The 27,353-nt window shown below is 37.2% G+C and overlaps 1 protein-coding gene across 5 annotated transcripts in view; it reads left to right on the top strand.

Annotated features, from left to right (window-relative positions):
- PARD3B (par-3 family cell polarity regulator beta) overlaps nt 1-27,353 on the top strand; it is a 375,207-nt gene that overhangs the window by 206,216 nt on the left and 141,638 nt on the right. For 3 of the 5 annotated variants that reach the window (XM_071747007.1, XM_071747010.1, XM_071747012.1), the window contains one exon: nt 2,484-2,528. The exons of the other annotated variants lie outside the window; for them this stretch is intronic. In XM_071747007.1, coding sequence (XP_071603108.1) covers nt 2,484-2,528 — 45 coding nt within the window. The remainder of the gene's footprint in view (nt 1-2,483; nt 2,529-27,353) is intronic. 5 annotated transcript variants of the gene reach the window in all.

A 27,353-nucleotide genomic window follows, 5' to 3' on the forward strand; every position in this document is an offset into this window, starting at 1 on the left:
AGACCTATATAACTTCTTGAACGAACATCTCCTGAAGTTCCAGGAGCATTTCAAAATATGAAGTACTTGCTTGATTTACAAGGAGAAGTTTCTCTTTGTTTGTGAATATATTTACTCCCTTGCATTGATCCTTCCCTGATTTTTATTTGTGTTTACATTCTGTAAATAAGATGGTTTTATTTTTTAAATGTTTTTATTTTATGATTAACAATTCCAATTCAAGAATATATGGCATTCTTAATCCTCAAAATCTGGTCACAGTTGTAATTTTCTTACAAATAATTTCCTGATACATTCCAGTCTTACACTGCACGTTCCCAAGCATGATCCTATTGAGCTGAAAATTTTAATTGTTAGGTGCAATGTAATTACTTTTTGATGTTGTAATATAATATTTTTTTTAACTTGAATTTCAGGAATATACAATATTTTTTCCCTGTTTAAAATCTGTCAGGTGCCTTTCTACAAAAATAGTTAAATATTGGTAGAATCTTAAAGAAGAAAATTCCATGTAGCTCTTGTTTTTTTCAAAAGACAGGGAAGGTAGCCAGAGAAATACTGTTTTTGTCGTAAATTAATGCATGAATTTTTCATGTCATGCAGAGTATTGTTTTCAGGTGCTCTTTTGTGGAACAGGATACCTTACATACCTTCTAAATTAAATTTTCTGATCCAAAGTTTTCAACTTGGGCATACAAAGTGTTTTATCTCCTGTTAGCCTTTTCCTTCTTTTCTGTCCTTTTTAACAGAGGAAACAACAGGAGGAAAGGGATTCTTGTCCAGTGGACTTGTCTGTGCCACTCCTATTTAGTCTAATGAAAGATGTAAAGTGTATGTGAAAAGTATGATTAAGTTAAACGTGTTTATCCCTTTTCCCTTTTAATAACACAAAACTTAGTTTCAGGCAACCATAATCTCTTGTTTTCACACAATAATTACTTGCCAAAACACTAACCTTTGGGGCTAAAATTTTTCATGGTTGTTCTGCTTAGAGCTAAATTTGAGGGCAGGGAGGAAGAAAAGGAGTTTGAGCTATCCTTAAAGCAAAACTTTGTTCAGTCATTTTGTGTTGTATGAGCAAACTGCATATCAAGGACATAAATAGTTCTTATTTCCAGGGACTGAAAAACCTGGAAGACAGGTTAAAGGACAAGCATTACACAACTGCTTTGAATTTTGATTGCACTCATTACTGTTTTGTTTTCAGCATCTCTCCATAATGCTACCTACTGTATTAGTCTCACTTTAATAACATTACATCCCACACCAAAACTGTACACTATCAGTTTTACTGATAATCAAATGACAGTCAAATTTAAAAGGTGGGTAAGAAATAAAATGGTCAGTTGTGAATTTATTATTCCAGTTGTGAATCCCAGTATTGAATGTGATGGGGTTTTTTTAGGGAAAAGCTTCCCTTCAAATGAAGAGAGGAGGCAATATAAACAAACATTTACTGTGGTTATTTTACCAGTAGTAGCTCCTAAAAAGTTAGTAACTTTTAGTTAGTAACTTTAGTTAGCTACTTCCCAGTAGCTCCTTAAAGTTAGTAACTACTGCACTGCTTTTTCCTGGGCAAAAAAGAGCATGTTCCAGAATCATTGCATATGGTGGCCACCATAAAAAGGCTGTGTAAGTTCCCATTTGTAGTATTTCTGGTATGACTTGACAATTTATTTTATCATATAAAGAGATCATCTTCTAAGGCATAATATAAAGGAGTGCTCGGGCAGGCAGAGTTGAAGGATAAGATTTCAACCCTAACATTCATTTCCTGTTCGTGCTCTATCATCCATAACATTACATTAGCAGTATTCCTTTGCATAGAATTAATTTTAAGAACTGGTGATTGGTTCATCCCTTCAGGATGTGTTTTAATTATTTTCTTGAGATATATGATAATAAACTGAAGTACAATTACTAAAGACAAATTACATTTTTTGTTACATTCACAAATTGCTTCTTCACTAGTCTGTCTGCAAACTTAAAACATCTATCATTATACATTGTTGTGAAATACTACAAAGATACAATGCACAGATGAAATATAACATAGAAAGAATCATAAGCCCTTGCAACAGATGGAGTTTTGGGAGGCCTCATTGTCTGTAGAGTCTCCTGAGTCAGGGAGATGTCTTGCAGATGGAAAGGTTTCCACATCTGGATTCTTTACCAGTCGAAGTCTTTGATCTGAAAATGTTACAGCTCTCCTTTGCCCTATGATTTGTATGGCAAGATGAGTTATTTACAAATGCAATTACTCTTCTGACAACTCAGTTTGAGTGTGCAATTGCTGAGGTCCTGATCTGTAACCCACTGGGACTGCTGGTAGTCCTTTTTGTGTTTTTTTTACAAACAATTATAATTTAACAGTTATAATTTAATTTAGGATGCTCTGGATCTGAAACAATTTGCCAGTTTTTCAAAGGCCTGTGAATTTATATAAGCTTCTGATCTTTGTGTCTTTTCTTTTATTCCTCCAGTGGCAGCTGAAAGCAAAGTTGGTTTGTTGGCCAGACACAAATCGGGTAAGCTGTTCTCCTGTCTTGGAGGAAAGTCAGCAACTGATGTGGGCAGTAAATGGAGTCAGCTTACAGAAACTGTGCTGACTAAAAGAGTGGCAAATGAAGGCTTTGCTTTGTGTGCACTCACTCCAAGTTGTACAGTGATGAATTAGGGGTTGTTCATTGCCAGGCAGCTGAGTCATTTGCAGGAAGAGTTCTAACTTTTTTTTTTCAGTACAGGTGTTATAAACTGAAGAAGATACCCTTTCAAAAATGGGCAAGTGCAACATGTCTTGTGGAATGTGGATGCTTAACCAATATATATTTTGAAAAATATAAGTATTTCTTGTTTCTCCTTCTTGCTCTGAATTCCATTTCCATTAGCTGGAAACTTTAAGATAACACTGAAAAAATTTCTACAGATCAAAGAAAAAAATGTCGAAGCTTTTCCTTTCAATGTGTTTGTGCAGTAGAAGTAATTTTTTTTTCCTTAACCTTTTCAGGCTGTAGTAAGAAAAAAGTTTTGTCCATAGTGCCATCATTACTGTACCTACTTACTAAATAAGTTCCACAAACCGTGTCCAGGTCCTATATAATAGGCAGTTCTAGTATTAGAAGAATTTTCCAGGAAACGTCACATAAGTTTGTAATTTTTCTGAAGCTACTGATATGCCTGACTTAAACTTGCTAGAAAACTCAAGGTATGCAGCACTCTTCTGATGTTAACAAACCCTGACGTTTCTCTGCCCCTTCATAGCCTGATTGCACATTGCCTTTTTCCATTCCTTTCCTAGAACTAAAAAGCTGAATTAGCTTGAAAGAAAGTCAGTTACAAGATTACTATTCCTGCTTGTTCGACATATTCCTTCTCTGTGCAGCTGTCCTCCTTTAGTTCTCTCTTTCCTTAACTGAAAACCTTTTCCTGACCTTAGTAGGTAAATTATTTTCAAAATTTTCTGGCACCTTTCCTAAGTCTGTGAACTTCTTGTATTCCCTTTCTGAATCAAACGGTTGTTCGTATGTCTTGTAATATTATTGTTCCTGGGAAGGAAAAATTATTTCAATTCTTTGTTTTGGGAACGTGAAAGCTTCAAAGCTTGAAGAAGCTGGGGGTGCTGCCCTGGAGTTTTTCCTAGGCAGAAAAATTGCTACAAACATTGCAACATCATGCAGGCCTTGAAAGATCAGTAGAATTCACCACTATCAAGGAATATTGGAAGAAAATCTGGTGAGATCATAACTTTGGCAGTCTGTTGTAATGGTTACATTAAGCTTTATAAACTCACTTCTAGCAACATTTCATCTTTCTTTTGTACACTGTTCCAGATTCTTGAAAACTGTGTCTTTGAAAATTTTTCAGTTGTTTGCTTTACTTATTCTTCATAGACCTTTACATGTACCCAAGATCTTTTTACTTAGACTAAAACCAGTGGTCCTCTGATCACGTAATTAATAGATACAAAGATCCTACAACTAGTTTCTTTTTTATTTCTTCAGAATAAAAGGAGCTAGCTAACTTCTGAAAATGTTGGTGTGTAAATGATTTTTCTTGGTTCTGTCCACTTAAAATACTAGTAAATTTCTATTGATAAATGTTTCTCCCTTCTCTAGGTTTCATTTCATAATTCTTCATAAAGAGAAATCAGGCAGCAGTTTCAATTTTCCCATTTTTTCATTCAAATATATATTTTAAAAATTTGTTCAAGAACATGGCATTCTTTTTCACTGGTCCTTTTTTATTGTATGCTTTTTGGAATTATGTATCATATACACATCTCACTGGCATTCAGTTACACCATAGATTATTTGTTTTAACATCCTTCATTGTGCTGCCTTCCTATAGGTACCTTTGTTAGGAACATCCTAAGAGATGCATTGCAGCTTCTTGTTCTGGGAGCAAAACACCATTAATTTCCTCATTACAGACTGAAAAGTTTCCATCCTCTTCCAGACTTTGGGAAATTAAATGTATTTCTCTACAGAATTAATTATCAGCTACTAACAATCAGTGCAATTATACCTTCTCTCCTTCAACATGACTTGTTCTCTGAAATTCACAGCTGTAATTCTCTCTAGGGAAATATCCTTTCTGTTCCCCCCAGGGCAGTGGCTCTTGGAGCATTTAGTCTCAGCTTTTGATATAGCTACTGTATCCTTCACATATTACATCTTACAGAGCAGCAGCAGGAGTTAGTAGCATGTATTCATTTCAGAAAGTGTTATCACAGTTCTGCAGAAGACCAAGGTGTTAGAAGGATCTGCAGCTGTAGCCCCATCTTTCTGTCTTTTTATATATTGTACCCACAAACAGCACTTTGGGGCTTTCTTTGTTTTGTTTTATATAGATTATGAGTGAGCTTGTAAGCATGTTCTAGGGGAAAATGGCTGACTTGTTTCTGAATTTCACCCTCACAGAAACGCATCTGTGAATTCTGATTTTTTTTTTTTTTGCTGACCTTTTTTTCATCCTGCCAGACTAAACACTCCTGCAATGCTTCACAATACCCTTGGTAAAGCACTGGAGTGCTGTATTCATGCAGCCTACTCAGTCCTTTTTGGAAAAGCCCAGGGTTCAAAGTGTCTGTGCAAGGCATCCTCTCTGAATCATCTATAAGCTTCTTATGTGTTCAGCAGTGATCTGTCCACATTGCCTAAATTACGTTCCAACTCTGAGGTTGAGAAGCAGACAAATGGTACCTCTATTGTAAAGCAGAGATGACCCTTGAAAATTCATAAAGATGAAAAAAATCAGCCGACCTTAGCTCAGTTTCTCATGAACTCTCAGCTTTCCAGAAAAGCAGTTCAGAGTCAGGTAGGAGGTTACTCTTCATACAGAAAGGCAAGACTGCTGTCCCTCAAAGACAACCATGATGTCTTTGGTTGATTATATCAAATACTGGAATTGAGGACTGAAATCTTTGCAGCTATTTTAATTTTTTCTGCAATTCTTTGTGTTCTGATTTACTGCTTAGAACACTTTTACTATGTATTGACTGTCTGCTGAGGACTGTGCTGACAGCTCTTTCAGATGATTCAATGCTGTAGAAAAGCTGATGAGACTTTATGAGCTCTGACATACTAATTAGCAAAATGGGCAAAAAAGCTTAAATGTTTTCGTTTTAATGTCACTGGACCATGCTTTTGGTTGGGGTTACGTTTCACAACAATTTTGAGACAAGATAAACTAAAGATGCTATTTTTCTGCTGGCTGCTGTATGAGGAACATATGCCTGGGCTGTGGATTAGTACAAGCAAGACTGAATAATATAAGGGTAGCTGTTACCAACCTAAGTTTGAATTAATGATGTGTATGGCAAGAGTAGCAAAAGCCAAAGTCCCACTGGGATAGTTTGAAAGATGCTCCTGGTCAAATTCTGCCCCTTCCTGTTAATTTTGCTTGCATTGCAGTAGCCAAGTTACTGTTCAGCCTGTGGGTATGATCAGTGTTCTGGGAAGGTTGAGATGTTCTGGGAAGGTTGAAAAGTGCTATGTATACAACTAAATTCTGCAAGGTGAGGATGAGGTCTGAGTGCCAACACATCTCGTAGACCTCCAGTCTCTGCTGCTCTATCTGTAAGTAACTGAGTTGTGGTTCAACTGAGTTTCAGATTGGGACTAGAGATAGTTTGGAATAAGGCAAGTTAAAGGGTCTGGTTTATCTCTGCATCCTTCAATGCCAGGATATATTCTGCATTAAATTATACTGAAGTTTCGTTATAGATTAAATGTATGGAAATTATGGTTTAGGACACAGGAGTGGTTGAAAAGTTAGACTATCTGGTTGATTTTTATATGACTTACTGGAATAGAATATGGAAAGTGCAACAGATTAAGCTTCATTGTTGCCTTCAGGAAAAGTTCTCCAGCCTCCTGAAAAGCCATGGTTGCTTTGATAAGTCAAATAAGTCTAGGAGATGCTAAAATTGCATCTATACAAGTGTAAATTGAATTTCCCCCTTGGCTTTAAAGTTGAATGGCACAGGATGATTCCCATCTGTGTTTGGAGCCTCTGTTGTAAGATGGCAAGGGGTTGTCTCTGAAAGCTGTGCCTGGTATATCCTAACTTCTGAGCCATTTCTAGGAAGTGTATCTGAGAATAGAGGAGCTGTTATAACACATACAATGTATATGATTACATTCCGGTAAACTCAGATGTGCTCAGCCACTGCTAAATTTGTAAATATAAATGTAACCCACGATTTTAACAACTTCAGGGTTTTTTTGTTTTTCGGGTTTGTTTGGTTGGGGTTTTTTTTTGCAGGGACAGAGTAGTGTCTGGTTCAGTGACAAAATGGGGTCAAGTGCAGGCGGAATCCAGCATGTTAAAGTTTGTTCTGGTAAAATTGTGAATATGTCAATATTCACAATTCACAGCATGTCAAATTGCTGCAATTTGAGTTCAGGCTTGGAAGTGCAGACAAGATTGGAGAACATTTATTTAACTGGAGATATCATGCAAAGGTCGAACTATGGGAACCCTACTAAAATCCAGTGATTTATATGTGCTTATGGTAGCACAAAAGGCTTTATTTTAATCAAGGATTTTGTTGGGAATTGATAGTGGTGTTAGAAGGACTATAGGAAGCTTAGTGGATGCTGCTATACTTATTTCAGGATGAGACCAGTGCCACTTTAGCAAATCTGGCTTCTGTTTTGCTTTTGATTATTAGTTGGCACAATAATGCCAAAGAGGTGTGTAGGGAAATGGTGTTCTCCTTTCCTCGTGCAAGGTCTCATAATTTTATTAAACCAGCCTTCTCACTGCTGTACATATCATTAAAGCAGAGCTTTTCAAGGGCTACTGAGTTCAAATGGAATTATATAATAACTGGATCCACAGTTGGCAAGGCTCATATAAAAAAGGCTGAGCTGTCTGGTGTTTTCAAGTGAAGTGCCTGTTCAAACCAGGACCTTGCCACTATCTAACACTTCTATATGCATGTGGCATATAGAACCTGACACTTCTCTTTGCGTTTTTGAGAAGAGAAAAAGGATGATTTTAGTTCATTTAATTTCTGTTTGAAAATAAGAGTGCAATACTTAGCTGTGTCAATCATTCTTGCAAGTGTGAAGAGGAATTGCTTGCTTTGAAAACTACAGTGTATCTTAGCAATACTGGTGTAGCCTAACCTAGTACATACATCTTGAGTTGGGTACTGGAGGCAAGCAAAACGTGGTGGCACTGGAAGCTGAGCAACGTTATTTTCCCTGAATTCAGCCAGTGTGGTGCTCGGTGCCCTTTCAGTTTGGCTGACATAAAAACAAAGTATCTTTCTGTGATGTTTTGTTACACCACATACCCATCACCTGTGCTTCTTTAAGCTTTTAATCATTAAGCTATGGGTTAATTTTGATGTTTTACTGCTGGGAATATTTTCTGCAAAATTTTCATTCAGCTATTAAAAATGGGATTGATACTGCAGTCTCTCTCTTTTTTCCTATTTTTTCCTATTTCTCCCCAATCAAATTCTGTATATTTCTGCATGAGGAGCTGGAATATTCGTTGTGCCTCTAACACTTACTGTAAATTAACAGAACTTGCTACATTGTTGAAATTGGCTGAAAAATAGTTTATTGATCAGAATCTCATATGAATGCCAAGGTGGCAGCCTGCACAGTCCCCCTCCTCTGCTGAGCCTGTGTGGCTGATAAACAGCTCTCAAGGATAATCTAGTTAGGTGGTTCTCCTCTATGGAGGGAAAAAGGCTTTAATTTTTACTCTGAGGAGGGTAGATTTAGGTTAGATACTAGGAAAAAATTCTTCACTGTGAGGGTAGTAAGACACTGGAATAGGTTGCCTGGGGAGGTTGTTGATGCCCCTTCCTTGGAGGTGTTGGATGGGGCCTTGTGCAACCTGGTCTGGTGGGACCCATGCAGGAGGATTGGATCTTGAGGATCTTTAAGGTCCCTTCCAACCCAAACCATTCTGTGATTCTGTGATTCAGTCATTGTCCTTTTCTGCCCTCAGTAATTCACCAGCTGTAACTGTTCATTTTCAGCTGTTTTGTTTTGGTTTTGAAGATTTTATTAGCTGTGCAATGAGGATAGTCATGACCTCTTTTTTGTTAGGTCCTGAGAAAGTCATCTGTTGATAAAGTCCCTCACTTGAGTGGATGGTTTCGTGTTCTGATGTTGACCTAAAACCTAAAAGCTTGCTGCTGCCAGAAGAGGCACTCTCAGTCACCATAACTCTTATGTGCAGCTGTCCAGTTGCCATTACAACTATTATTTGAGTCCCACAGCTTAGCTGGTGAGATGATTGAGAAAGCTAAACCAGCCAAAATCTAAAACAAGAACAGAAGTGAACAGTGCTGGGCTTATCTCCTTGAACCACGAGTCTGAGAGGGACAAGCATGCATGCCAGGAGAATGGAAACTCAGCAAGTGGATGGACAGGAGAACTGTGGCATTCAGTCTCTTAAATCATCTTATCTTCCATGTCAAACCATATCCTTACTGGATTAAAATCCCAAACTTCTTTAAAAAAATATTTTAAAATTATTTTACTTGCTGTGGATAAAATTACTTTTGCAGTGGCAGGAGCAGGAAATAAAAAAAGGCAATAAACCTCTGCAAAATAAAGAAGAGCGTTCCTGCTCTCATCCTTAAACTGCAAGAATCTTCTCTTAAATCACTTCTTCACTTTGATTTTATGAATTCGTTGTGTTCTGTGACTGCCTCCTTTTCTGTGTTGCATGAACATTTGGCAGACGAGTGCCAACTGGTCTTTATTTAAACTATAGTCAGTAAAGTGAATATAATTGATCAGCTGAGAACCATAACAAACTTGCAGGACAGACCTGGTTCCCTCCATGTTGTTGTGTGAAATTTAGAATCTATGGTGTGTGTTTGAGAACTGAGTTTTTACCTCACCATGGAGACATTCTTTAGCACAAAAACACATCCCATAAGGGCACCTCTGACTCCAGTTTAGCTGTCTCTTGATGCCTTTGGCATCAGTGGATGTTTGATGTACTGTGGAAATGGGACACTGAGCATTTTAGTCAGAGAAGGGAGAGTCAGGTAGCTATGGAGAGCAAACTTCCTCAGCTCTTCATCTATCCAAGGCCCAAAATAGGAGATTCTAGTAAAATGGATGCAAATTCAAAGATCTGCCTGCAACTGAGGTTTTATAACATAGCACAGCTGATTTAATATTTTCCTGTCTCTTGAAGAGGATTCTTTCCATGATCCTCTTGTATTCCTAAATGTCTAGCCACATGTTTCTGCCCCTTTTCTCTCCATGCTGTCATGATTATGCTTATAATTCTGTGGTTGGCAGAAAAGAATAATTCTACAGAGAAGAAGAGTACTCTTCTGGTTTAGCCAAGGGAGCAAGAAAAAAGAAGTTCAGGAGAAGAGAAGAATGATTTTGTAACTGGCAGGTTTTGATCCTGGGGTCAGCCTCAGCTGAAGGAAGCTGACTGGAGTAGAGGAGGCAGAGAGACACATCTGAGGCAGAAAGCATGAATGAAAGAAAATTTGCAGATCTTTAGAGATGTCTGTGCTGAAAGAAAAGAAGTGGGGGAGGAAGTTTGAGTTTCTGTTTCTTGTTCTGAAGAATAAACTGAGCGTGAGTTTCTGAGAGGTTTGTTCAATGGCCAGTGAAACTTGGCTTTATGTGTTATGAGTGTGTGATGTTACTTGCTGTTAAAGGGCTATGGATGTCTTTTAGCTTTATTTGGGCTTCTGTACTCTGGGTTGGTTCTGTCCTAAGGAGACAGAACCTTAGGACTGTCTCCTAAGGCTCTCTTAGGAGAGAAGATTGAGCAGTCTTTGGGAGCAGCTGGGTCTGACAAGCAGGAAAAAGCTTTTTTATGCATCAGATGGAGTGAACAGGCAGCTGAGACAGAAAAGAGGACAATGTTTCTCAAGAACCACAGGGAATGGGGTAGGGTTTCTTTCAATCCCTCTGATCACAGAAAGGTGCTAAGCCAGAGAACAAATGACCCTGGAAAAGCATAAACTAAGCAGAAGCTTTTATTTCACTCTGTTTCACCCAGCAAATGTGGATTTTCTGTACTATGAAAGTGTGGTAAAACTACCCTAGTTTCAGCAGGAAAGCCCTTTCCATGTTTCCACTTCAAAAATAAAAGTGCGTGTACATCTACCCCAAAGTCCTGAACATCTTGGACTTCTCTGTGATCGAAGCTTGTGCCCTAAAAGTGTACCAAATATATGTATTTTAATTTGACCCCTGTGAAATGAAACTTAAGAGTTCTTGCATATAGGAACTATACAGAAGGCTCATGTGACTGCATAGCAAGGGAAATGCCTGCAAAAGCTCCAGCACTGAGTTTATTGGAGCAAGATGCTGGAGAGTGATTCTGGGCATCAGGAATGCCTCATTTTTATGTCTGGGTAAATTTGGAGTGGAAACTCTGCATGGCAGTAGCAATGGGCTTTTCTCAGATGAGAAGGCTTTGTCTGGCAGATATCCAAAATGCAGTCTTCAAAAATAAACAATAGAGGTGAGAGATTTACTTCTTTTCCATCGTACCTTTAGCAGTGTGGGACTTACACATAAATTGTTGGCATCCAGGGACTGCAAACCAACTGCCTTTTTTTTTTTTCTTGGAGAATATTTGTCACTCCAGGAGCAGAGAAAGGGGCAGGAACTTTTTTAATGTAGCCTTGGAAATTTTATGCTCAGCACTTAGCCAATATTACAGCTTTCTTATGATACAGATGCAGGAGGAATGACTAGGAAGTAAAAAAAATAATCCAGCACACAATAATTTTTTTCCAGCCAAGATACTAGAACATTCATATTTCTTCTGCCTCTTTTTTTTTCTTTCCCCTTTAATTTCCTGAAGTGATTCTGGGCATACTGTTAATACTAATTGAGGCTTGGGGTGGGAGGGGTTTGATGGTGGGAGTTGCTTCACACTTCATAGTTGTTATTGCTCCCTCTGGTCAGTACTGCTGAGTATTGTTTTCTGATGAATTGGGTGAATCAAGTCAAGAGAGTATCAAGAACCACAGAAGGTTTAAGTAGTATAGAATGAAACAAAGTGCAGACTTTTAATAATTATAATGAATGCATCCACTTACTGCAAAGTCTGCTAATACTTGAAATAAGTGCTCCCCTTTCTGTGGTCACTGCATTGTCTGTGCCAGTTTGCAGTGGGCTGAAGCAAACTGGCAAGATTCCTGCAGAAGTCTCTTATCTGTTGCAAATTGAAATACTCTCCCTAGTAAATGGTGTGGTGCTGCCATGACTTAGCAGTTACAGGCTGTTTGGGGCATGAATTCACTCCTGGTGATACTCCTGCCTGTGACTGGGTCTGTTGTATGTCATGTCTTGCTGAAAGATTGTTCTTTGAGCTGGAGCTTTCTGCTTTCTCATGTCCCAGCTTGTCTCTGACATGAGGGTAGGAGAGCTTGTAAATCTGGTGGATGTGTCTATATGAGGAGTGTTATATAAGGCAGAAATAAAGCTTTCTGTGAAAGCAGAAGTAGTGTAATTGTTTCAGTGCAGAATTTCACACAGGATAATAAATACTGCAGTTCTGCAGAATTGGTTACTAGGTCTTGAGATTCTGACATCTCTGGATCCAGAAATATAATTCCAGGTAAGAAACACTACTAAATTTGAAGTGACTGAGCATAGCAAAATGTTAAACAAGAAAGCTGCCATTCATTAGCCCTAATAGAAGAATAAGAAACAGTAAGTTTGTAATTTGAAAAATGTAAATAATTTAGTGTGCTTTTCGTTAAAATTGTGGAGTTTCAAAGTAAGGCACAGCAGCCAACAAAACTAGTTTAATGTGTAAAATCCTGAGAATCTCTTGCTGTATATTGATCTTTAAATCAAAGCCATTCTGTTGACTCCTGAAAGCATGTGTGGCTGGTAGATACTAACCTGGGTTCCTTCATGGAAATGAGAAGAAATCTGAAAAAAGCAAGGGGATCCAGCAGGGCTTCTGCATTTCTAGGTTCTTGTAGGGCTTGTCAGTCATCATCCCTTAAGCTGTGGACAGCCAGACCGTGTCCATTACAAAAAGTGAATTGAGTTGCTTCAGAACTGCTTCTTGTGTCAGGGGAAAAAGTTCCAATGTGATTCTAACAACCCTGGGTAATATTCACCACCTTCTGCAGATAGAACTGGATTCACAGCCTTCCTGTCAGTCTTTTCACTTTCTATTGGTTTTAGTATTCTTTCAAGCAGTATTTTTTCATTTTTCAAACATTGTGTTGAATGATCTGTAGGTGTTCAGGAAAGACCTTCAGCATACTGAAGAGTTGGCTATGGTCAGTATTAGTGGCTACTGTGGTTCTTTTAGTTGCTTGTGACCAAAGAGTCCAATAGCCACTGCTGTGTCCCTCATCTAATGATCCTTTCCCTCCTGGAGCTAGAGTTTTGCTGGATGTATTCAGTGCTGGCAGTGACTATCCTGAAGTCACTAGTGCCAAGGAATTAATGAGTTTGGAAAACTTTCCAAATACATTGAACTTACATTTTGGACTATGAAGTATGAGACACAGGAAGCAGAGCACTGAAGTAAATGAGCTACTGACTGAAAAGGGGAAGGGCACACTTACCTTTTTTAAACTAGTTGGCTGAAAGTTAAAGATTATATAGCCCCACAGAAGATTTAACTCATTGTTCTGTTTGAGGGTTTTGTTTGGTTTTGGTTTTGTGGTGTTTTATAATTCTGTAATATTGTGTATTTTCTATTTACATTACCTTCTGAGACTTGAATATAGACAGGGAAGCGATTTATAATTCTCCACTTTGAATGATTCTTCTCCATTTTTTTTTTTTAATTTCCATTGTGTTGCCTTGTCAGTAAGAAGAATTTTGAAGGTAGCTACCAGAAATCAGAATTTTTAGTTCAGCTCACTTCTGGAACAGTATTTTATACAGTGTTTGCCTTCTGTAACATTTGATCTAAGAGTTTATTGCATAAAATGGGTTGCTGGAGCTCTTTGTTAATGCACATTTTTGCATAATAAAAGCTGTGCAGAGCAGTATGGTTCAGAAATTAACTCTGAAGAAAAGAATCGCATTTCTATTTGTATGTCATGTGGAACAGCATTATTTTCAGTGAGTCTTTCAATACAGCAGTGCTACTTAGTTACCTAAACAACACTCCAAAGGTACCCAGTGGCAACCCAAATGGAAAGCATTTCATAGAAGAGTAGTAAGCACCTCCCTCAGTTACCACTGACTACCAGCAGGTATTTTCCTCCTACCTCAGGCAATGGCACCATGCTGCCCTTTTTAAAAATATTGCCTTCTCTAGTGTTTACCCTTTTTTTTCTGCCTAATGTCTTGATAGATTTCTCATTGACCCTAACTTAGTCTTGCATGGGTTGATGTGGTTTCCAAGCATTTAATTTTTGTCTACAAATGATAGGCATAATGATATCTTAACTCTATGAGTACACAGGAGATCCCTACTGACATGACATCAAGCTTATTTACGTACGTTTTGTTTTTTTAAAAAAACATAAATGCTGGTGTATTTTTTTTCCCAAACTAGTCTGGGAATAGTCTGGGGTCTAGTCACCTATACTAAGGCTATTCCGTATCTGATTCCTGCCCCTTTAGTTCTTCAACTTCTGTTGTAAAAAACCTTTCTTTAATCCTTCCCTTCAAATTGGCTCTTTAAATTGAAAAGCCTTGGCTATCTGTCTGGGAGGGGAGCAAATCTGTGACCTGAAAATTTCACCTCTAGCCTTTCAAGGATACTAATGGACTTAGTGCAGTTAGACCTACATAATCTTTATTTCATTGAGTTCTTTTGACCATTCTGTACTAGTTTGTGCAAATCCTTCTGCTTCTACTCTGTCCCTCTGTGGCCAGGAGAGCAAGCTGGTCATAGTCAGGGTCTGAGGACAGTTGCTTCCACAGCAGCACTGGTTGGGTTTTTTTCTGGAGGACCATCTCCTTCTCCAGTTCTATTCCTTCCCTGCTTACTCCCAATGGAGCAGGAGGGAGAACTTGTGTCTAGTGTGAATAGCAGACAAAGCAATGAATTCATGGTGGAGAGGCAGATCCTAATTCTACAGTGTCCCCAGTTTCAGAATGATAGTTTTCTTAGTGCCATATAGGAACAAGACCTTGACTCGCCACCCTACAAGCTTAAAACATAATTTCCCTTCTAGTGCAATGGTCAGGATCTAGCAAATGGAGGGATGAGCAGATCAGAGCTAGAACTTGGCAGTAGAAGTTTGCATCCCTTACTGAAGGGTGAATGGACTTAAAAAGGTTGCAAAGAAAAGCCTCGGTTAACTTGTTGTTATGGCAGTTTTTAAGCCTCCCTGTGAAGAAGGAGCAGAACAGATGTGGAATTGATTTGTTTGGGTTTTTCATGCAATTACAATTTTTGCTACTATCTCCAGCTGGCATAAATTCCTGTGTTCAAAAAATGAGGCTGGTTTTCTTGTTTGCCAGTTGTAATACCGCGGTTGACAAACAGAGGTGTTATAGAGGGGAATTCAAATGTAGTGTAGTTATGTAGATGCATCTATTATTTTTTTCATTGCTTTATAATCTGCTTAAATCCTTAATTCTGAAAACAAAATGACAAAATTGTTCAATCAGAGCTTCTCGAATGTAATTCTTTTCTGAAAAATAACACATTGGTTTTAATTTTAAAGATACAAAAAAGAATAAGCATTACATTCAGGACTAAATTTTGTCAGCCATTACATCAAATAGCTCACTTCTTATTATTGTAATGTACATCACAAATTAGCTACAAAGAAAAATCCTTAGCCTTAATTTACGTTAAAATAGCAATTTAAAAAAAAAGCAAAACAAAACTAGATGTACAGGAGACAAATTATATCCTACACTCTACTCTTTTTCTGCCATCTTGAAAAAAAATTAAGGTAAACCACCAAGGCTCAGGAAAAATATTCAGTTTTTTACTCATAGCTTGCTTTGTTTTTTTCCTTCCTCTTTTTGTGTATAAAGTATGAGTGCAGTGTGCAGTAGTCACTGTGTTATCACCTCTTTAAGTGTCATGCATGACACATCCCATTACAGATTCTGTGAAATTGGAGCTGCTTCAAGTAAAACTTTCTATTCAAGTGTCAATTGAAGTGTGGGTTTTATTTGCTTTTTTTTGACAGAGGTTGTTCTTTTACTGTCTCCTAAAATAACTCTGATATTTGTTTTTATTTAAGAGAGGAAAAGGTAAGAATATACGGCTAGAGGCTGGGAAGACAGCAAGCTAGTGAGTGGGGGCATGGGCCAAGGAGGGTGCTGAAGCTAGGAAAGGATAGTGGGGATGGTGGGAAAAGGGATATTTAGCTTGTGGCTAGGTGAAAAGATACAGTGTGGGAGAGAGTGACAGAGCTGAGAGAGAGGGACAGGGACAGGCTAGGCTTGTGCTGCTCCAGGACAGCTGATCCAGAAACCACAAGGGTGGCAGCCAGCATTTCAGTGAAGAAAACTGCTTTATTTTAAAACAAACAAAACCAAGCAATGTGAAAAAAAAAAAAAAAAAGAAAAAAAGAAAAAAAAATCCAAATCTAGGAAACAGTATGTATAAACTCTGTTAAAAGAATGCAGTTTTGAAGGTTTAAAGTGTGTGAAGTAGGAAATGGTAGCTGTGAGTTTGTTTGCAAAGGCAACTCAGACCCTTTAACTGGATGCTGATGGAGTGAGATGTACATAATCAAAGCCAAATTCTTCCCAAAGATTTTACTGTCAGAGCACAAGAAGGATCTGCTAAAGGGTAGTGAAGGCTGTTGCAAAAGGCCTGACCCTAGACTAATTTATTGTTAAAATATGTGTGGCTGTTTCGTATGTTCTGGTTGGAGGACTTTGTTAGCAGTGTAGATTATCTCAGAGAAAAAGAGATGTTTTTTTTCTCTTATGCATCCATTAAATTCTTCTTGAATTATTTGGAATCTTTGCCTGTACCTCAGAACTGATGGAGGTGGGAGGTGTTTCTAAACCACATGCAGTGACATGGTCTGTTCTTCACCTTTTGGGTGCCTGACCTGCATGTGTGCTGATTTGCAGAAGTGCTGAATGTGGCAACAGTGCTGTGAGCCCTATAAATAGTTGGTAAGTATTCAGAAGAGGCAGTGGAGGGGAGAGGAATCTTAGGAACTCAAAATGGGAACCTTAATTGATTTTCATCCTTCTGTTTCATCCTTTCTTGTCTCTGAAACACTGAGAGAATTCATGTTTCTTAAAATATTTCATAAGTATTGTTTTTTAAAACTTAATATTTTACAAAGTGTTTCATGAAAGGCAGTTTGGTGCCAATGTCCAAGCAGATATTGAACTGTGTGTGTGTTGAATAAGAAAGAGGGATAATTGCTGTAAATGTGGAAGAAAATATTTTTAGCTCTTTTCTGAAAGAAGGAAGCTGGAGTTTTGTAAATAAAATTGTCACAATTGGGACATAAAGTGATCATCTACTGCAATGAGTACATAGAGAGAAATAATAACAATGGACACCTCTGCTGTGGCATTCTCCAAGCCTAAGCACATTAAAATGTTAATAATACTCTTTTAAGGTCATTTTTAAAATAGAATTTTAATACATAGTCTTTGCTTTCACAACTTTCCTTAAAATTTCATGAACCTTTTCAGAAAATCAGTCAGGAAAATGCAAATAACTAATGTGTTTTATTTAGTATGTAGCAGATAAAGGATTACCATATGTGTAAACAAATAAAAATGTTTCTTAATTTAGCAAACTAGAAAGATCTTGCTGTACCACATCTGCTTTAGTGCTAGACCTAAACCTCTGGACTTGGAACAATAGAGTGACAGTGTAAAAAGGTTTAGTATCTTAGCTATTGTATATAAAATGTGGGATCATGTGCCTGTGAGACACAGGACTGAAGCAGAAATCTTAAAGATTTTCTGAGAACATTTTCTGCTTTTTTATGAAATCCAATCTATACATAGACTCTTTGCTTACCTGGTTTCCCTTGTAGTTTTCTACCTTTCTTCCCCTTGGTGGAAGAGCCCTCAAGCAGTCTTTTAAAATTCTGGCCTGAGCACTATCCAGTCAGCACAGTGATGTGTCTGTGATAGCTCACCTGTCTTTTATGCAATGTTCCTTCTCACTGCAAGATGCCAAAACAACAGAGAAAGTACATGTAGGTAGTAAATGTTATTAGTGGTGAGATGTGGATATGTGTTTGGTTGCTTCAAGACAAAATAACATGTTTAATTAACTTGTGTTTTATGAGAAGAAACCCATATGCAAATCAACACAATCCTTTTGCCATGTTTTATTGAGTTGTTTTTATTTGTTGCTTTGGGAGTTTTTTAGTTTGGTTCAGTTTTTTGTGGAGGTCTTGGCTAGTTTCTAACACCCTTTTGTATGTTCAGTCCTTCATTTAAACTGAACATGAAAGAATCTTTTCTACTCCCCTAGTTGTAAAAGAAGCAGTAAAATTATTAAATATGGAGCTGACTCTGCGCTTGAGGTTTTTTTGAGCAGTTACTTACCTGGCAGGTAGTCCTGCTCATTTCAGTGCCTCAATCCTTAGTGGCAATAAATGCTTCTACAACTGTTCCTCCTTTCAGACCTCCATGAATTGGCATTAAATCTCCACCTCTTTCCTCCTGTCTTGTTACAGTGTGATCCAATCTGAAGGAAGGGAAGCTGCTTCTTAATTTTAAGGAATTGAAAGGGAGTTTTTAGAGCTGAAGAAGCCCGAGGATGCAATTCCTCTGGTTTAATCATGAGTTACACTTAAAATGGATGAAGAGTCTTTGCTTGCACTGTAATTTGCATTAGCAGCGTTTTGTGAGTGATTTTTAGAAAATGGAAATTGGGAATGACTGCTTGAGTAAATAGCATCAATAAAAAATGAAAGGACTAATAATACTAGAACAACCAGTACTGAAATATGCTTTTGCAGTTCGACCTTTCATGTATTTGTTATCTTTGATATGGTAGTGTTCTTAAAATAGAATTTCTTAGTACCTTCATATAAATTAATTGCCTTCATATAAATTAATTGCAGTCTAAGTGTGTAATCAGACTACACAAAAACCTAGTGATTGAAATTTAATAGTCATGGTTTAAGGTAATAACAATATTAGTTCTTACTCAAGGTAGCTGTTTTAGATCAAACTGAATGAACTAGAAGGTAGCGTGGGAATAGGAAATATTTCTGTAGGTGTATTAACAGGAAAAGGAAGACTAGGGAAGATCTGGGCCCCCTCAGAAAGGAAATAGGTGAACTAGTGACAAGGGATATGGAGAAGGCTGAGGTTCTCAATGACTTCTTTACCTCAGTCCTCACTGGCAAGGCCTCCAGCCCCATTCCTGAAGTAACAGAAGACAATGGCAAGGGTTGGAAGTAAGGGGGCTACAAGAAAGCTGGGGAGGGATTTTTTAGGCTGTCAGGTAGTGATAGGACCAGGGGGAATGGATTCAAACTAGAGGAGGGGAGATTTAGATTGCAATTTAGGAAGAAGTTCTTCACCATGAGGGTGGTGAGACACTGGCACAGTTTGCACAGAGAGGTGGTGGAAACCCCATCCTTGGGAGTTTTTAAGGCCAAGCTGGACAGGGCTCTGAGAAGCCTGATCCAGTGGGAGGTGTGGAACTGGATGATCTTAAATGTCCCTTCCAACCCTGAAAACTCTATGATTCTATGTTTGAAATATGCTTTACCACACAGGAACATCATTTAAGTTTTCTTGAGGAGTGAAGTGTAGGCTTTGAAGAAGGACAGTCAGCAATACAATGTATTAAAACTGTCACAGAACACCAGCTCCAAATCAGAGGGCTTCTGCTCTAAAACAGATTCAAAGGTCGCAGGGTGTATTTGTAATCTAGTAGCAGAAAATTTAACCCATTCTGTGAACAGCAAGAAGGAACCATTCTGTCAGAATTGACTTGAAATAAACAAATAGTAAAAACAGTTTAAGAGAACATCAGGAAATTTTGTGCTCAGCTCTTCTATATTACTGCTCAAAAGAAATAAACAACTAATGTTTTCTTATACAAGTGAGGAAGGAATTTGTTATTAGCTCTGGAATGGGGTAATGCTTGCAAATATTAGCTTGAAATACTGTACTTATCTTTACAATACAGGTTCCATCTGAATGTGAAATCTGAGTAAATTAACATTGTGCCAAAACATCTGCTTTTTTCTGCTTAAAATCGAAAACATCCGAGGCATAAGAGCATAAAAGAAAAGTAGCAGGAGATGAAGTGTACTTAACAAGGTGTTGACAAATCATAAATAAGTCACAGCAGAAGCAGAGATGTATGGTCTTGCCACTCAAAAGAGAGACAGTATTGCAGAGATACAGATAGGCTTGATCAAAAATTATTAGAGATGCCAAGTATTATTCTGCTGTTACCCCAGGTACAGTGAGAGTTTGGCCAATTACTGGAAAGGTTTTGTGTGCTCTCATAATGCAAGCAATGGAGAACTTATATGAATAGGAAGCAGTGTGATCTGTATTCTGGGGTTTGTGTTTTGTTTTTGTTCTGGACACCTTTCATCTGTAACATGTCCCAAAAAGACAACACTGGTCAGACTGGAACAGACAAAATGTCTATATAGCCCATATCCTCTTTCTGATACCATCAAATGCTAGTGCCTAACAAGAACTACAAAGATACCAAAACTTTATAGCATATTTCCCTAAGAGCTCTCCTTGCTTTCAAATATTCAGGGGCTTAAAGATTGAAGGCAAGAATAAGTTCTGTTCATCAAAATCTTCAATAGATTTTGTTTTCCTGGAGTTTTCTTGCTTACCTTTGAACAAGTGTAAACTCACAGAATGCACGGAAAAAAATTTTTCACATAAATGTTTATCAGAGTTGTTGCTGTGGAGAGAAATGATGACTGATTACCTGCTAGATTTTTTTTTTCCTCTTACACAAAATATCCTCAAAATACAAACCCATCTAGTAGCTTGCTGTTCCTTTCTGTGGGAGTGCCTTTTCACAGGGGGGCAATTAAACATGTGATAGAAGAACGTTGCTTTTTTTTTAATTTCAATAACGTTAATCTCAGTGTTTCAGAATCTGATTTTAGTTTTCCACTCTGAAGTAAATTTAGAGATGTATCAGTGTCCAATATGAGGACTGACATACTTATTAAAGGTTGAGGGAACAAGTTGCCAAGCAACTCTGATTAAGTGTGTAATAATATGCATGAGGTTTTACAATTTATATAAATATTGAAGTAATTGATTGCCATAAGTCTGTACCCAACCACTGTATGGCTTGTTTTGCACTTTCTTGCTGAGGAAATGGAACGGCATGTATTTAACAGTTTAGCCAAGTTTCCCTCATAATGCAAAGGAAATACTCATACAGAAGAAGCAAGAAGTTAGCAAATCATGTGGATGCTGCAAGTTTTTCATTAAGGTAATCATGGAACATGAAAGTTTTTATCTTACACAGCTGATCAACCTAGAAAAGTTAAACTGCAGTGCTAGCCACTGGAAAAAGGCAAAGCAAGATGTTCTGGCATTGCAAGAGAAATCTGGTGGAACTACTTAGTATTCTTGAAACTGTTCAAAATGTTTGTGTGCATTTGTTCTTAATTTTTATGAGAGTAGCTTTTATTGTAATTGGAGCATAAGTTTATAGTTCTAAGAACTAGTGATGTTTGTTGTTTATCTTTAAGAATGTACTGAAGGGCTAGTAACACAAGTAGTAGTTGTGGGTTTTTTTATATTCTCATTGCATTTGGAAGGGATGTGACTACAAACAATGACATTTTATACCTTTATGTGACTGTGTATATATAGCCAAATGTATTTGCCTTCATGTATGAGTTAATTATGTCTAAGGACAAGATCTGGACTTTGAGGAGAAAGATAAATTAGTGTGCTATCCTTTTAGTATTAAACAAGCCAAATATAAAAATCAAAATGAGATTACTAGAAAGGACAACATTTATTGCTGCAAATGATTCAGAGTATTAAATGGCAATGTGTCATTTGCAGTATCACATTAGAATTTGAAAATGTTATGCCTGCTAACTCTCAAATTAGCATGACAGAAAAAGGTTAACAAAAATGCATTTTATTTCTTTGTGTTGCATATCTGACAGCATTTGTTTGTACACAGATTTATTTCCTGATTGCTTGATGATCAACTGCAATTCCTGTTCTTGCACATTGATATAATTATTTGTCTCCCTAAAGCTAGAGGTCAGACCTTACTCCAGTTACCTGTCAGTCAGAAGCAAAACCAAAGCTCCAGATCATTTTTTCAGAAGTTAAGGTAATTAAACATATTTTGTGTGGAGTTCATCAATCTTTACCAAAGCACCAGCAATACATCAACAGGCAAGGAAACCATTACTTAAAATAATAATAAGAACAAATCAAAAGACACTACTTGGACAGTGTTCTATGGTACCATAGTTGTATTTGCTCTTTTACAGGGCAAGTGAAAGGAATATTCTAAGTTGTTCCATGCAGCAATTCTTGTAGCTTTTCTAATTTGCCATTTAAAAACATTGTAACAATGCAAAATTGCATGTTGAAAAGTTCTTAAATTTCTATCTCAGTAATTAATAGAGTAACATCTTTAGGATACTAAAAATTGCTTCAGGAGAAACAGAACTTAGAGAATTGTGGAGGTTCCCTTTTCATAGGAGATAATAAAGGCTAGATGCACATTTAACATTAACATTAAGATCAATTGTAAAACCAATCCTCATCTCTGGAGCAATGAGATGAAGCAAAGAAGTTTAAACACAGAGGATAGTTCAAGGAAAAAATTTTAAAAAGTTGAAGTATGTAAAATAAAGATAGGTTAAATACCCAATATAATTACAACTATAGATCCAGCTGGGAGGAATCTCTAATAAAACATCGTAATCAAATTTTTAAATGTTAAAATTAACTTTAAAATCTCACTAGGACATGAAAATGAGTCTTTACTGAGGATATTTGCTACAAACCCATATAGTCCTCCCCACTTCCATAGAGATTTTGAGTCAGAGCTGCGTGAGATAACAATATTTCTTAGCTAATTGTAGGTTTGACAAAATTCTGCATATTCTCATTCAAGACTTGGATTTTTATGTCAACATTTCAAAACTGTTTCAAAATTAATTTTATTACATTGGCAGACAAAGCAATTTCAAAAATATGCAGTGTCTTCATGAATGGCCTCTGTATGTGTATACAGATGGATTGATCACTGATGTATATCTACATTTTGCAGGTTATCTACTGGCAACTCCATGAAGTATGTGAACTGAAAATTAGCCTATGCAATTTCTATTGAAAATAAGCAAAATAAGCAGAAGAAAATAGGCTTTCATAATTTCTGTCTGGAAAGCAGCCTAATATAGACTAGGAGCAAGCTACTTCTTTTAGTCTGCTTTGTTTCGACGTGCAAAGGAGCAAACTGTCTTGTATTTCTATGCTAATAGGACAGCTAATCACTGGAAAAGGTGATTCTGGTTTTGTTCAGGGTTTATGAATATTATTACTGGAAATGGCTCATTTACTCTGTATGTGCCTGAGACAGAAAGTAGGAGTGCTCAGAAGCTTTTGTAAATAGACATTGCAGAATCTTTGCAGACTGAGATGTTTGCCTTTTTGTAGTTGGCTAATCCAGAAGTGTTTCCCTGATAAGGTTAATGCCTGGTTAATTGCTCCTACCCTCCACATATAATTTAATTGCTACTTGGCCAACATATGTTTGGTGCTTGCTCTTCGTAGAATTCTAGTGGATGCAGTGATGCAAACCACAAGCTGGTGGAGGGCAAGCAAAATAAATACAGTATTTTATGTACTTTTAATTCAAGGCCAAGTAGATTGGGATGAAGTGTTTATTTTGTTTGCTGGATGCTTCAGATGCTATGGCATATTGATTCCTTGTATTACTAGCAGCCATTTAATGTGACCTCTCTCAGATCCAGTATTTTAAAAGCCATAAATTTTAACTTTACTTACAAGCAAGGACTGAAATGCTGTGAAAGCCTTTTTATTAGCAGAGCTTTGCCTTACTTCATGTGTCACCCATGGCAACAATATTTAGAGCTTGTAAAACTAGAGAGGCTATTGGGCATTTGGGAGGGGGTACCATTAGAGAGGGCTCATAAATATCTCAAGCAAGTAGGATTCACTAATCAGAGTGTGGGCAGGTGTACAAAAGCAATCCTGTTATTACCAAAAGGTATCCTTTTCCCAGCTTATTTTGTTAAAAATGTAGGGGCTTTTTTTAGTCAGAATGTCCACAAATAAGGAAAAGCACACAAAGGAATTGTTTTATATAATTTATTTTTAATTTCAAGTTGCATTGGTGAAATTGAAACATGTTTTTTCTTCCTTTGCTCGGGTTTTCTGTTACAGTAGTCATCTTCCTTGTCGTAGTAGTCTACATCTATCCCTGCTTAAAGAACTCTTTAGCATGCAACTTATATGAGTGTTGTGAAAATGTGCCCAGGTCAAAACTTGACATGTAAAAATGACATGCACCTTTTAAAAAATTAAAATAATTGTGAATAGAATAATTGATATAATTTCTTTCAGTATTCACATGTCAAGAACTCCAAGAAAGCTTTGAATTAGTGAAGAAAATGTGAAAGTTTAATGTGATTTTTTTGAATCCTTTTAATTTGTTATTTCTGATTTAAATTATTAATTTTAAAAAATATTGTTTCAGGCTTTATTACTAGTATTGAGTAATAATTCAGCAGCTTATTTCAAAATAGGTTTAAGGCCTAACAATATAGATCCTAACCATGACTGTAACATAAGTATTGGCTTGTTTTCTGTTCTGCTACTGAAGTTTCCTCTTCTGTCCCACAGGTCTAAGGCAATACTCTAGATGTTATCCTCATACTATTAAAAGTGACTTTGTTTTAGTGTAAGGACTTCCACCTCGTGTTAAACTTTGGCCTAGGACCAAAAATGTTGGGTTACTTCTAGAAGTGTAATTTATATTCATTATTCTCAGAAACTGTCACATTTCCCAGTCTTTTAAAGCAGGATTTAAATGTTTGACCTTATCAGAGAGTGGGTGTAAGAAGCTGCAGGAAAGCAATCGCAGAACACTGGAATTTTTTTTACTGCTACTCAATTCCAGATGCATCAGTTTACAAGGTGCCTGAAATCACTGGAGAATCATATTTTCTAAAAACTGGATTTTTTTCCTGTCTGCATAGCTTTTCCTGTAGCTGTTTTCCTCTAGCAGGTTGTAACAGCTATATTTAAAATCAATTTGATATATATATAAATATCCTTGAGGAGCAAGCTCTTGCTTTATGGAAATTCCGGTAGCTTAATTTCTACTGGGATCTGTTCAAAGGGCAAGTGATTCAGTTTGCACCAACTGGAGAGGGAACAGTAGCCTGCTGGAAGGGCAGGGATTCAAATGCTTAGGAAGACTTCTCACTGGATGCAGAGATATACCATGAAGTGAAATTTTATATCAGAGGTTAAACTTGTGTAATAAAATGAAGAAGACTTAATTATTCCAACAGATAACGTTGGAGGTTCTTATGTGCAGAGACAGACTTGGCTGCATTTTGTCCAGCATTCAGCTCTAACCTTGCAAATGCAAGTGCCATTTCTCTCTGATTTTGCTTGAACCTCTTTCTTCTTTTGCTCCTAATTCTTAGCTTTATTGTTACTGCACTGTAAAACTTACATTTTTGAGACATTTTAAGCTGCACATATTATTCTCCCTGAAACATTACCACATTCTTTTGCAGTGTTGTGATTTCTTAGCAACAAGACCAGAAAGCAGCAGCACCAGCACAGGTTTCTAGGATGACAATAGTGCATTTTCACCTCTTGCTTGATGGCTGCCTTACATGAAGCATTTCCTTTTCAGCTGACTAAAGCTCAGCATACCTTCTGGGCTATAAATTGTGAACTGCCATTTTTCATAGTTGAAATTGCACTTTGTATATGGGCTAAATTGCAGTCATTATATGTAGTAAAATAGATTGAAATATCTGGAAATCTGAAGGCTGTAGCTCATTCTTTTAATCAGAGGTCTTGTTAAGTTCTCCCATGCTTTGATTTCTGTTTCTTAGATTTATTTCTTTTTCTTCTGTCAGGTGTGGGTTTGTTCTGTGTTCAGTATTCCTGCTTCTAAATTGGAATTATTGGCTTGAGATATAAAATGAGCAAAACAGTACCTGTTGTCTTTAATATCTTGAGTGCAAGATAGTAATTTTTTTCTTCCTTTTTATCCAACCCTTCAAAATCTTCTCTATGCTACCAGTATAAACTAGTATTGAAAAGACTTACAAGTTTCACTTTCTACAATGATGCCATATAATTTGGTCACTGAAAGAGCCCTCTAACACTTCTCTTCAAGTTTTAGAAGGCATTCTTGAGTGCAGTGCTGGATACAGGAGAGAGTTCTCAAAGTCATGCATGACATGAGTGACAACAGACATGCATCACGTTGGGCAAGTCCAGCTGGTCTCAGTCAATTTCCATTTACAAGGCCCTTAGCTCCTTGAGTTTGCTGTCTATTGACATGAAAAAGGCCTGGACAGAGCTTAGATGAGCCCAAATAATTGTCACATTGAGTCTTCAGAAGACACACAAGCAGGGCTGGGCTACTTTTAGCTCAATCTACAGGTTGCTGGCTGATAGTTTTGTGGTTTTTTAATCAGAGAATGTAGACTTCATACAGCACATAATTTCATAAAATAAAATTTCATTTGAGTATGTATTATATAAAGTAGATTTACAATTACAAAAAATATATATAAGTTTTATTCTATAGATATCAACACCAATTTACTTAAATATCCAAAATGAGCTAAAGGGAGAGGAAAGCAGTCAAGTTTTACTTGTCTCTTTGGATATCTTTCAGATGGGTAACAGACATGAATCATTCTCCTACAAAAGGTTTCCCTGCAGCAGGGATATATTTTGACTAAATTTTGCTGAGAGGTATTTTACCAGCCTGTTACCAGCCTGTTTGATTCTGTACAACAGGAATCCTGCTTTTTCCTTCCTGAACAAAAGTTGAGGTGTTTCTGAAACCATGCTTGCTACCCTCACTTCTGCAGAGACAACGCGTGGTTAGCAATACGTTAATTTGTCTAAAAACACAAAACACACGTGATCAGGGAACTGACTGTATTTTGAAAATCATGGAAACATGTATGTGCCAAAATATATTTTAAAACATGCTCGAATTCCTCTAGAGAGGACATAGCTATAGAGCAAGCAGTTAGGTCAGTTAGGTTGGGATACACGTGAGTTAAGTGAGACTGAATTGGGCATCAGGAATGTTACCAAGGTGTGGGACCAAAGAACACCAGGCACTGGGCTTTGCCTGCTTCCTGAGAAGGTGTTGGCAAATCTCTAAGTCCTACCATGAGGGAAGTCAGCCTTGATGTTTCATGAGCAAACTGGTGAAAGCATTTCTGTGCTATCTTCAGCATCCCAGTACCCACAGGGTAGAAAACTCATGTTTTTTATAACCATTTTCTCTTCTCTGGTAACACATACACCTCCATTGTGTGCAGTGCAGTAGGAACTCTGTGTTTAGGGCTAGCTATAGATGTATTATTGTATTATAAATAGCCAGGCAATTTATAATCTGTTACAACTTTGGTTTTATTCTAATGTCTCAGTCTCAGTGACACTTTGATGTCTTTTCTTCTTCATAATTGTCTCTTACCTACTATATCTTTGAAAATGTAAATAATAAATTAGTCTAGCTTACACAAATATGTTCCTCTAAATATTATCCTTTGGACACATTCATATTGGTTTGGTTTTCAAGAAGAATCATTACCTAAAAAGCAAAAGTAAACAAATATATAAATGGTTTACTGTTTAGGGTGTCTTAGGAGTTGTATTTCATTTAGAGTGGCAGTGATTCATGACTTCAGTTCTCTACACATGTCTTTGAAGTAGCTTGCATTGCCCACAACTGTGTCATTTATTTCCCTT

Source organism: Heliangelus exortis, chromosome 6 (assembly GCF_036169615.1).
Source record: "Heliangelus exortis chromosome 6, bHelExo1.hap1, whole genome shotgun sequence".
NCBI lineage: Eukaryota > Metazoa > Chordata > Aves > Apodiformes > Trochilidae > Heliangelus > Heliangelus exortis.